The sequence below is a fragment of the Penicillium psychrosexuale genome (assembly GCF_028828465.1).
Source record: "Penicillium psychrosexuale strain IBT 29551 chromosome Unknown utg000001l, whole genome shotgun sequence".
NCBI lineage: Eukaryota > Fungi > Ascomycota > Eurotiomycetes > Eurotiales > Aspergillaceae > Penicillium > Penicillium psychrosexuale.
Window position 1 is genome coordinate 506,852 of NW_026643186.1, and position 12,727 is coordinate 519,578.

Genomic DNA, 12,727 nt, shown 5'->3' on the forward strand with positions numbered 1-12,727 from the left:
TTTGTTTATATCGTTCTCCTCCGTTTGTTGTAGAAGACAGTCCGTTTGCGTTCATTTATCGGCAGATCTTAGTCCGTCGTCAATCAATGATTTGATTGCTTGAGAACATCTGGATCGCCATGGGGATCGTCCGACGAGCCACGTGTGTAATCTATGGTTTATTCTAGAATGCCAATTGAGTAGTATCTGATATCGAAGGTGCTGAACATTTTTTATTTGAATATCTTATTCATGGCCTAGATGGCACCGTAAGAATGAGAGTGAAAACTTCCAGGCCGCGACCATCTGAAACAAGACTCAATGTCTCAGAAGATAAGTTTTGAAGCTGGAGTCGTGACGTATGAAAAAACATTACAGATGATGCCTGCAGATGATCTACATTTTCTTACTTATTTAAGACATCCCATGCACTATTCTAGATATTGATGATTTCATGCTGAAGAAGGGTCTTTTATACTTATGTGATCCCCTGTTGTTTTGAGAACTTTAGGCAAACAAGCCTCTTTAAGATCTTAATTGAACGTTGATGTATTATTTTATTATTTGAAATTTCTAGTCTAAGAAACTGGGAGATCCTAGGGCAAATAAAATCACGTGATACGTGGAAGCAGCGGCTGTAACCTTCCGAATGCAGCGAGATTATCTCCTTAATTGCAACTTCATAGTAACTTTTCTCCAGCACGGGTCTATAGTCTATGATTCTACTATCATATGATAGATTTGTCACGGACATCCCGGCTCACATACCCGTCCAAAATCCTGATCTCTGCTCTGGGGTCATTGCTCGTTTTATCCGCAAACAGCACTCGGGTATCCGTAGACTATCATCGGTTTGCCGGTTGCTTTAGTAATTCAAACTTATGATTCAGGATCCAATCGGATTATCCAAGGAAACAAGATTCTAGTTCGGTCTAGCCCATCTCCACATAGGCTCTGCTCAGACAAACATACCGAAAATTTGAAGGCGTTATGGAATCGACTGCAGTAACGGTACCATTGGTCTCTTTGAGGATGTATACATCGCAATACCAAAAATACCAAAAATAAGAATTCTCGCTAATACTAGAGAATATGCGGCTAAGATCATACATTTCCCAATGGGTTCAGCCGAGTTACCATACCGTATATCCTGCTATATCCTGATTCAGGAGGAAAAGTATGGGTGCCAAACCTTATGTTTCCCATTTCGATACTACTAAGAAAATTGAAAGGCAGTCTATTACAATCTTCCACTGACGACCCACTAATGGAAAATACTCTATAAAGTATGATATCCTTAAGTTTTCGCCGGACCTGAACCTTTCTTCTTTTTCCATATATCTTTGAAACCATTAATCTGACATAAGGAAGATTATGGAGGGCCCCAGTCATTTGTATCTCTTTGGAGATCAGACTGCGGATTTTGACTCGGGGCTTCGTCGGCTGTTGCATGCTAAGAATGACTCGCTTGTAGCAGCATTCTTCCAAAAGTGCTACTATGCGTTGCGCAAGGAAATCACATCGCTTCCGCCATCCGAACGTCAGGGCTTCCCTCGCTTTACTAGCATCGTTGACCTTCTCGCGAGGTTCAAAGAGTCAGGGCCGAACCCAGCTCTGGAGAGTGCATTGACAACAATTTACCAACTAGGATGCTTCATCCAGTAAGCATATTGCCGCCTTGATATCGAGATGAGATTTTGGAATCAAACTTACTGACAATGCCTTAAGCTACTATGGTGATTTGGGCCATGCCTATCCGTCGGGTGATGACAGCTGCATCATAGGTCTTTGCACCGGTCAACTCGCATCTGCAGCTGTAAGCTCTTCGAAAACCATCGGGGAGCTTATTGCAGCTGGCATTGAGACCGTCCTTGTTTCCTTGAGACTCGGAATGTGCGTTTTGAAAGTACAAGAGCTCATAGAACCAAGCAAATCGGCAACATCAAGCTGGTCTGTACTAATTTCTGGTATGCACGAGCCCGAGGCTCAGGATTTGATTCAACAGTACACGAAGAAGAATGTAAGTCTTTTCCTCCAAAACGGCTTAAAATAAAAGAGGATCATTGTTAATATTTTCAAGGCCTTGCCCCGCGTTTCTCGACCTTATATCAGCGCAGTTAGCCCCAACGGACTCACGATCAGTGGTCCTCCGACTTTCCTGGGCCGTTTCATTGAGTCCAGTCTCTCAAAGGAGCACAAGCCCATAATGGTTCCAATTCACGGCCCTTATCATGCCTCGCATCTATATGATGACAGGGACATTAACCGAATTTTGGAATCGTGGCCTACAGAGAATTTCATGATGTATGTGCCTCAGATCCCTGTGCTGTCAAGTGAGACAGGCAAGGAGCTCCAAGCTGAGAGCCTTGAGCAGCTCTTGAGATTCTCTCTTCAGGAGATTCTACAAAGACAGCTATGCTGGGGCAAGGTCATCCAATCTTGCCAGTCAATCTTGGAATCCACCACAACATGCACTCTGTTCCCAATTTCCAGCACTGCAACCCAGAGCCTATTTAACTCATTGAAAAAGGCTGGAGTCTCCAATCTCGAGGTTGACAGCACACTTGGTGATGTCCGGAAGGATGCTGGTGGAGATAATCGTACCGGCCGTGCTGAGCAGTCCAAAATTGCAATTATTGGTCTTTCAGGAAGATTTCCAGATTCGCCTGACACCGAAGCTTTCTGGGATCTTTTGAAAAAGGGACTGGACGTTCACCGCGAGGTTCCCCCAGAGCGATGGGATGTCAAGGCTCACGTTGACATGGAAGGAAAGAAAAGAAATACCAGCCAAGTCCAATATGGATGCTGGTATGACGACGCGGGCATGTTTGACCCTCGATTTTTCAATATGTCTCCCCGTGAAGCACTTCAAGCAGATCCTGCTCAACGTCTGGCACTCTTGACTGCTTATGAGGCTTTGGAAATGGCAGGCTTCATCCCCGACAGCACGCCCTCTACGCAGAAGAACCGAGTGGGTGTCTTCTATGGAATGACCAGTGATGACTACCGTGAGACCAACAGTGGTCAGGATATTGACACCTACTTTATCCCGGGTGGTAACCGTGCTTTTACTCCCGGCCGCATCAACTACTATTTCAAGTTCAGCGGCCCCAGTGTTAGCGTGGATACCGCTTGCTCCTCAAGTCTTGCGGCAATTCATGTCGCCTGCAATTCCTTGTGGAGGAATGAATGTGATTCTGCCGTGACGGGCGGTGTCAACATCCTGGCAAATCCCGACAATCATGCTGGTCTTGATCGTGGACACTTCCTCTCAAGGACCGGAAACTGTACCACCTTTGATGATGGGGCTGATGGCTATTGCAGAGCAGATGGAGTTGGTTCCATTGTCATTAAGAGACTTGAGGATGCTCAGGCAGACAACGATCCAATCTACGGTATTATTGGAGGAGCTTATACCAACCACTCAGCAGAGGCTGTGTCAATTACTCGGCCTCATGTGGGAGCACAGTCCTTCATCTTTGACAAGCTTCTCAACGAGTCCAACAGCGATCCAAAAGAGATTAGTTATATCGAAATGCACGGAACCGGCACCCAGGCAGGTGATGCAGTGGAGATGCAGTCGGTTCTCGATGTCTTCGCTCCTGACTACCGTCGTGGGCCAACTCAATCTCTTCACCTCGGTTCAGCAAAGTCAAACGTTGGCCATGGAGAGTCTGCCTCTGGTGTCACAGCTCTGATCAAGGTCTTGATGATGATGCGAAAGAACATGATTCCCCCTCACTGTGGCATCAAGACCAAGATCAACCACAACTTCCCGACAGACTTCCCGCAGCGCAATGTGCACATTGCATCTGAAGCTGTCCCCTGGAACAGGCCAAATGGTGGCAAGCGAAAGACTTTCATCAACAATTTCTCGGCCGCCGGAGGCAATACTGCTTTGATGGTCGAGGATGGTCCGCTCAATGAGGAGAATGTGGAAGATATCCGGTCTGCGCATCCTGTGCTTGTTTCGGCTCGGTCCCAGTCTGCACTGAAGAATAATATCTCTGCTCTCGTGCAGTACATCGACACAAACAAGAACTCGTTCAATTCCAACGATGCAAGCCTCCTTGCCAACCTGTCTTACACGACTACAGCGAGACGGATTCATCATCCCTTCAGAGTCGCTGTCACTGGATCCACTCTAGATGAAGTCAGGAGTGCATTGGCTCCTATCGTCAACCGAGACAGCATCAGCCCGGCTCCTGCCAATGCACCTGGCATCGGATTTATCTTCACCGGACAGGGTGCTCAGTACACAGGCATGGGACGCCAATTGTTTGATAGTTGCTCCCAATTCCGTGCTCACATTGAGCACTTGAATTGTCTCTGTGAGGGCCAGGGCTTCCCATCTATTCTGTCTCTGGTCGACGGGAGTGTGCCAATTGAAGAGCATAGCCCGATCGTTACCCAGCTCGGAACAACCTGTGTGCAAATGGCATTGACAAAGTACTGGATGTCTCTGGGTATTGTACCTACCTTTGTCATTGGCCATAGCCTCGGCGAGTTTGCCGCGCTGAATGCTTCCGGTGTCTTGACAACTAGCGACACAATCTACCTCGCCGGGCGACGAGCCCAGCTTCTCACTGAGCAAATCGAGGTTGGAACGCACGCTATGCTTGCAGTCAAGTCTTCAGTGGCACAGGTCAAGCAGTTCCTTGATGAGGCTACCGAGGTGGCTTGTATCAATGCGCCTAGCGAGACTGTTATCAGTGGCGCAAGCGAGAAAATTGACGAGCTTGCACAAACTCTTACCAACGAAGGGTTCAAGGCTACCAAGTTAAATGTACCTTTTGCTTTCCATTCAGCTCAGGTTGAACCTATACTTGAGAGTCTGGCTGAAATTGGAAAGGGCGTCAATTTCAACGCGCCCACTATTCCATTCGTATCTGCCCTTCTTGGAGACGTCATCAATGAGACCAACAGTGAGTTGCTTGGTACCAACTACCTCACCCGTCACTGCCGGGAGACTGTCAACTTCCTGGGTGCTCTGGAAGCTACCCGGCACTCCAACTTAATAAATGACAAGACTATTTGGGTTGAGATTGGGTCTCACCCGGTCTGCTCCGGAATGGTCAAGGCAACTTTCGGTCCTCAGGCAACTACTGTGGCATCTCTCCGTCGCCAGGAAGACACGTGGAAGGTTCTCTCAACCAGTGTTTCAGCTCTTTATATGGCTGGAATTGACATTCGATGGAAGGAATATCACCAGGACTTCACTGGACACAAAGTTCTCCCACTTCCTTCCTACAAGTGGGATCTCAAGAACTACTGGATTCCTTACACTAATAACTTCTGTCTGCTCAAGGGTGCACCTCCGGTATCAGTGGCTGATGCTGCGCCAGTTTCTGTTTTCTTGTCATCGGCAGCACAAAAGGTTTTGGAGACGAGTGGTGACAATTTGTCGGCGTCTATCGTCATCGAGAATGACATTGCTGATCCCGACCTCAATCGTGTCATTGCAGGTCACAAGGTGAACGGTGCCTGCCTTACTCCATCGGTATGCATATTCTTTTCTCACTTAACAGTCTTGCTTGCTAATTGATTTTTAGTCCCTGTACGCCGATATTGCACAAACGCTCGGTGAATATCTAGTTCAGAACTACAAGCCAGAATGGAAAGATCGCGGATTTGATGTCTGCAACATGGTGGTCCCTAAGCCGCTTATTGCAAAGGGAGGCAAGCAGCTCTTCCGCGTTTCAGCGACCGCAAACTGGGCCGAAGAAAATGCCAAGATGCAGGTGTGGTCTGTGACTCCAGAGGGGAAGAAGATCCTTGACCACGCCACTTGCTACATCAAGTTCTTTGATCCCAGTACTTACGAGGTCGAGTGGAAGCGCAGCTCTTACCTCATCAAGCGAAGTATTGAACATCTCCAAGAGAGCACGGTATCCGGCCAGGCTCACCGCATGAAACGAGGAATGGTCTACAAGCTCTTTGCTTCTCTGGTTGATTATGACGAGAACTACAAATCCATTCGAGAAGTCATTCTCGACAGTGACCAACACGAAGCTACCGCTCTGGTCAAATTTGAGGCTCCTCCGGGCAACTTCCATCGCAATCCATTCTGGATTGACAGCATCGGTCACTTGTCTGGCTTCATTATGAACGCTAGTGATAACACCGATTCGAAGAACCAAGTGTTCGTCAATCATGGATGGGACTCGATGAGGTGCTTGAAGAAATTCGATCCCAGCGTCACTTACCGCACTTACGTGAGGATGCAACCCTGGAAAGAGTCTATTTGGGCTGGAGATGTCTATATGTTTGATGGGGATGACATCGTTGCTGTGTTTGGTGGTGTTAAGGTACGTTGAAAAATCGTCCTAGTATTCTCGAATGAAACACTAACAGAATGCGATATAGTTCCAAGCTCTGGCACGGAAAATTCTCGACATGGCTCTTCCTCCCGCTGGAGCGGCAACCAAGCCGGCCGCCAAGCGTGTTCCTGCTCCCGTCAATATCGAGAAGGCAAAGACTGGCTCTGCCAAAAAGGCTGCCCCTTCACCAAGATCGGGAATGCCAAGTCTGACTATGCGTGCTCTTGCAATCCTTGCTGAAGAGGTCGGACTTTCGGCATCTGAGCTGACTGATGACCTCAACTTCGCTGATTACGGAGTTGACTCCCTTCTCTCGCTGACTGTCACTGGGCGATACCGCGAGGACATGGGGCTCGATCTTGACTCCACTATCTTCGTGGATAATCCAACTGTCAAAGACTTCAAAAATCTTCTAGCTCAAATGAGCCCTAGTGAAAGTAGTGACGGATCAAGCAGTGAAGGTGACATGTCGTCGGCCACATCTTCGACCGACTTGTCGTCTCCAAACAGCAGTGGTCTGCCAAGTCCTTCAAATGAGAAGCCGATGGCACACGGATCGCAGGAGCAAAATGACAGCATGAGGCAGATTGCCTCAATCTTGGCTGAGGAGATCGGTGTGGAACCCGAGGAGCTCAATGGGGATGCGAACCTTGCTGAGATGGGCCTAGACTCATTGATGTCGCTCACCGTTCTCGGTAAAATCCGTGAAGATCTCGATCTTGATCTCTCGGGAGAGTTCTTCATTGAGAATCAAACACTCGATGATATCGAGACTACCTTGGGTCTAAAGCCTAAGCCCGCCCCCGCGGAGCCAATCAGATTCCCCGAACAAATCCCTGTTCGAGCCCCGGTGGTCGCTCCCAGCACTGCCCCCCAGCACCCGCCGGCCACTTCAATCCTCCTGCAAGGAAACCCAAAGACAGCGACTCAGAGTTTGTTTTTGTTCCCTGATGGCTCTGGCTCTGCTACCTCCTATGCTTCCATCCCTGGAATTTCTCCCGATGTGTGTGTCTATGGACTGAACTGCCCATACATGCGCACCCCCGAGAACCTCAAGGCCAGACTGGACGAGCTCACAGCTCCTTACATTGCTGAGATTCGGCGCCGCCAGCCCACTGGCCCTTACAACTTCGGTGGCTGGTCCGCCGGTGGTATTTGTGCCTACGACGCCGCGCGCCAATTGATCTTCGAGGAAGGCGAGCGAGTCGAGCGCCTGCTGCTTCTTGATTCGCCCTTCCCCGTTGGACTGGAGAAGCTGCCTCGCCGTCTGTACAGCTTCTTTGATACGATCGGACTGTTTGGAGAGGGCAAGGCACCTCCACCTAAATGGCTCCTCCCTCACTTCCTGGCCTTCATCGATTCCCTGGACGCTTACAAGGCGGTTCCCTTCCCTCACACAGACCCCAAGCTAGCCGATAAGCTCCCCAAGACCTTCATGGTCTGGGCCAAGGATGGTGTCTGCTCCAAGCCAGGTGATGCCCGCCCTGCGCCAGCTGCAGATGGTAGCCCAGACCCTCGTGAGATGCTCTGGTTGTTGAACAACCGCACTGATCTCGGTCCAAATGGTTGGGATACCCTCGTCGGCCCGAATCATGTCGGCGGCATTACCGTTATGGAGGATGCCAATCATTTCACTATGACTCGTGGCGAGAAGGCCAAGGAGCTGGCTACATTCATTGCTAACTCTATGGCTTCGGCGTAAACGCATTGCATTCGGGGACTGTGACAGGTCTATTTCCAGGAGATTTAGACATGGGCTCTTTTCTCTTCTACTTATCTGTCCATTTTGTATGCTGCTGTCCAGGACAAGTATTTCTTTCCTCCCCTATCTTATTATCTCAGTGTATACATAATCCATAATTTTGCGGCCCTTTGCTACTTTTTGGTTATATTTTAATTAACGAATACGAAATCCAGATTGATGTTTTACATTTCGAAGAATCGTCTTTATTTTCAAAGGCATCAATTGAATGGCTAGAGAAAGTCCCAACACTGAATACACCCAACAGCCCTGGAAGGCCGGGAAGAGGTGCTCCCTCAAAAAAACTAAAGCACTAAGATGTCTGTCATTGGATCTGTGGCGAAAAGAGCTACCATGAAAATCGAATGAAACAGTAGGACTTGCTTGGAGATGACCAGACTCAGATAATGTTGCATCCAAGACCCGGTTTTCTCTCGCGAAACGAAAATCGCTCATGGGTAAATGTGGAGTCGCAATGGATGAAACGCCAGGAAGATGCAATGTCGTAACGAGCGGATGAAAGGAATAAATATCTAGCTAATGTGATGGTGAAATGCTTCGCAAAGAGCAAATGCCCCGTCTATGTATCATGTATAGACGTCATAGATTGGGGTAGGAAAAATGAGTGGCAAGAACATGATCAATGGCAGGGGGCATGGAATTTTATGGGATATTGTGTAATACCCTCAGAAAGGCACCTCTGAGCTGTATCGTAGCGCACTACCCCTGCCCCCATGACCGCCATTACCGTTACCATTATGACCAACCCCGGGGCTAGTCGGACGGCTGCCCGCCCACTTGGGGCTTCGTGGTTGAGTGCTAGTCGAGCGAGTTGATGGACGATTCTTCCGGATTTCACGAAGCTCTTCTTCCTTCCTGCGTAGGAATTCGTCACGCGAAGCCAGAGTTAATTCTAGCTCTTCAATCCGAGCTAGATGGCGAACCGACTCATCCTTCATGTGCAACTCACGAAGTTGCACGGCATTGCTTTCGGCCTTGCGCTTTAGTCTCTCGTTCTCGGTGGCCAAATGGCGGTTTTCTGTGCCGGACTGAGCGGCCGCGGTAGACGCAGTTTGATATTGCTCTCGGGTGTACTCGGATTGGTTTTTCTCAAACTCAGCTTTGCGCTCAAGGTTCGAATTTTCTTTGGTCAGACGACGGATTTCCTCCCGTGCCATCTCCAGTTCAGCAGTACTGCCACCGCCATTTTTGAGTGCTTGTCTAGCTTCGTCGAGCTCGCGCTTCAGCTCTGCCCGTTCTTGTTTCAAACTAGAGATAGTCTCTTTTTGTTTCTCGACGCGCTGTTCTAGAGACGGCTTGTGCTCAACCACACGATCACGCTCTTGGCGAGTTACATGGAGTTCCTTCGTCCGACTCTCGTAACGGTGTTGTAGAACACCCAGAGCTCTCTCCATTTCTCGGAATCGAGAATTTGCCCGAGCAAGCTCAGCCTGCAGCTGGGCTTTTTCACTTGCATGAATGTGTTTCATCTGGATAATATTCTTCTCCAGTGAGATCAAATCACGGTCCAATGTTTGAGTGGGAGGCTTAGTTGACTCGGTCAACTGGCTGTCCTCTTGGGTACCAATCCGTGCGCGCTTCGACGAGTGTTCATCGGGTTCCTCATCCTGCTCCGAAGCGTTAGCTGAATTCAGAAACATCAACATGTGGTATAATTACCAGTGTGCGTTTATGGGCCGGCGGTATCGCCTCGTCAGATGAAGAGCTGTCGCACTCTAACTCCTCCAGGGATACAAGGTTCAAAGGTTTAATGGTAGGCAATGGCCAACCAGCAACACTATCCAAGAGATATCCAAGAATCTCTTCGGCATCTTCAGACGCGCCGAGAGCATCATCCTGGAGTTCACCGGCCTCGTCATGGAAACGGGCAATGTAGTGCACAAGTAAACGCAATCGATCAGGATCCGGCGACTCGGGCAAACAACGCTCAATATGTTCACTTGTGTTGGCGACAAGAAACCAAATGACGGGGAGCAAGCTCCCGTTTCGGGCATAAGTCGTTCGGAGATGCTGCATGAACGGGCTTTTGGGTTTGAAATACGAATCCAGCGCAAAAATAGCAGACGGCGGCTTGTAGAGTTCACGGGCGGTCTCACTCGAATGAATTCCAAAGCTGAGTGACCCCTTGGCTAGGGAAACCTCCAAGGTGCTGCCCATCTCTGCACGGGGTCGGGTGTATGTAAAACCCTTCCCTTGGAGATAACGCTCGAGAACTCCCTGTTTCTTCTCGTCTTGAACAGCGAGAATCAGATGGAGCTCGTGCGTACCTACAATCTTCATGAAATGACCAAGTAGGAAAAACTTTGCACTGGACATTTCCGCCCAGGATGCCTCTTCCGCAAAGTCAGGGTCGGTATTTTTCAAATGATTAGCGAAATTCAAGTCTGGATAGGTTGCAACATTGCTCAGCCGGGCGATGACCTCCCGCATATGTAAATGCAGAATCTCTCGCTGTGAAAACAATGTAAGCAATGCGAATCATATCCAAGAAACATCCTACTTACCTCAGGCTCCGAAACTTGAGTATTCGACTGAAAGCTATCAAAAAATTTGCGCATGCATGTAGCTGCATCTGATAGTACTCGCTCGTAGTGATCCTTCACACGTGCATTCATCGGAAGAGGGACAGCAAATTCAGATGGCCCAAGGTGGACAGAACCGGGCGCAACCACCTCATCCATGTCGGTGACGGTCAACGCACTGGGATGAATAGTTTGAAGTGAAGGTTGGCTCATATGAGCTTCGTGCGCTAGTTCCGAGGGTGGTAGTAAATGTTCAGAATGACCATGGTGGACTGCAGCATGGGAATTGGAAAAAGACTCTGTGTCAGGTCTGACACTAAGCAGAGCAGTTGTTTCGGGGATAGACACAGGCATCGAAGCCTCAATATCCCCCACGGAAGACGGAGTTTGGACAGCGTTAGCTGGTTGCGATAGCTCTGATTGATTCGCTTCGCCGAGTTTGGCCCAGGCGTTCCGTATCATTTCTGTGGGAGTGGACCCTGGCAATTGTCCGTATCGGTCCAAAGTGGCAGCGGAGAGAGAAGGATCCGATGGCTTGGGCTCTTTGTTTTCCATGATTTCGCCAAATGGTTCTTCTTGTACGAGATTAGAAAATGATGGCATTGGTCGAGTGAAACCTTCAGCACTGAGCTCTTCTGGGTGCTGTGACAGGTTTTGACAGACTGTTTCCGGAATTGAGCTCAGATAAGTTGACCGGACGAACACGCAGTCTGTGAGAATGTGAGCAAAATGTGAGCAAAATGTAAAACTTGATGTTGCATGTGAAACTACCTCTGAGGATGGGGCCACACAAGCAAAAAGTCAAATTGTTGTGAGATGGGGTATTATAAAAAGGATAGGAGCTGGGGCACGAGAAGTCAGTTCCTGAACTTGATGGCTGAACAGGCGTCTCGGCTATTTCGGAGACGTTGGAGCTCAGTCCAACACCCGGCGTGTTCGGGTGTGATAATAATTCAGAAACGTTGTTGATTTCCGCAGAGTACTGTCGATGCGATGAGCATCTATTAATCAAATCGGCCTTTAGATCACAAACCGGACCAGGCTGCTGCGTGTTGATGTCGTCCCACTCACCTCGTTGCAGGTATTCAGGTGGACTAGGTGACTCAGGGATGTATTCGTCGGCTTGCAGGCGAGGGTTTGTAGATGGAGGTTGAGATAGAGAGGCGGTCCCGTAAAAGCAGCTCGAGACTTCAATGTACTGAGATTGAAGAGAGTCTACTATCTCTGAGATGTTGTCTTGTTGCACAAAGAGCGACGAGGAAGCTCTTGAATGATTATCAGAATCAGTGTCCTCAGTCTCGTCAAAGGTAGTACGGTAGCTGTCCCCTTGTCCTGTATTTTCTTCTGATGATGAGGAAGAGACTTCGACGATGCTGGGCGATTGCGTAATCCTCCCACTTATCGACTTCCGATCTAGCGCACTTGATCGCCGAGCTTTTTGCTTGTTCCAGACCCGTATAGCAAGCTCACTTGCGTTCTCTTTGGGTTCCTAAACAAGCAAAGCGCGCATTTGTTAGTTCAAGCTCGGCAATCATTTCTTTGATGCCTTTTATGTCCAATATTGCCACGGAACTCACCCAAGTCGGATCGTATGGACCCTCCCAATCAATGAGATACTCGGTGTCTGTTTCACGGAGGATACACTTGATAGGCCACTCCTCGTCGTCCAAGTCACTACCGTCGCTGCTCTCACTGCTGTCGCTAATAACCACAATTGTAGCTGAAGGCCGGTCAGTATTCTTTCTGTGGTGACTTTGGAGTTTCGGCGAGCGAAGCTGCTCCCGAAGCATCATGTGCGGGCGATTGGTGTCGGGGAGATGTTGGATAACATGACGGGGGTGAAATGAGAGCGTAGGTTCAATACTCAATATAAGCTCATATGAGCTGCATTGATCCGAGACACATACAATTTTTAATTCTGGGCAACATCTGCCACTTCCCCAAAGCACTGTGACGGTATATGAAAGAGGGTAAACGCATGGCGCGACGGGCGGACGGATAGTGAGCCCGCTTCACGTGATAACGCTTATCGGTAGATCTACAATATTTGGGAATAGTGACATGCTGATCAAGGGTTATAGGCTCATATATCTATTTAATAATTCAAAAGATGCAAAAATATTGGATTTCTAATTGATTTAGAT

General features: G+C 48.7%; 2 protein-coding genes across 2 annotated transcripts; one reads left to right on the plus strand and one right to left on the minus strand.

The window, feature by feature from the left end:
- Positions 1-1,353: 1,353 nt before the first annotated feature.
- Positions 1,354-8,001, plus strand: pksP (polyketide synthase alb1; the record flags this gene model as incomplete). Its single annotated transcript, XM_057181107.1, has 5 exons — positions 1,354-1,640; positions 1,708-1,999; positions 2,060-5,479; positions 5,532-6,287; positions 6,346-8,001. 5 exons carry the CDS (start codon positions 1,354-1,356, stop codon positions 7,999-8,001), a joined length of 6,411 nt encoding a protein of 2,136 aa, XP_057046457.1.
- Positions 8,002-8,726: 725 nt separating this feature from the next.
- On the minus strand, positions 8,727-12,373 carry N7518_000180 (uncharacterized protein; the record flags this gene model as incomplete). Its single annotated transcript, XM_057181108.1, has 5 exons — positions 8,727-9,668; positions 9,721-10,512; positions 10,566-11,293; positions 11,355-12,072; positions 12,161-12,373. The coding sequence occupies 5 exons, from the start codon at positions 12,371-12,373 to the stop codon at positions 8,727-8,729; spliced, it is 3,393 nt and encodes a 1,130-aa protein (XP_057046458.1).
- Positions 12,374-12,727: the final 354 nt, after the last annotated feature.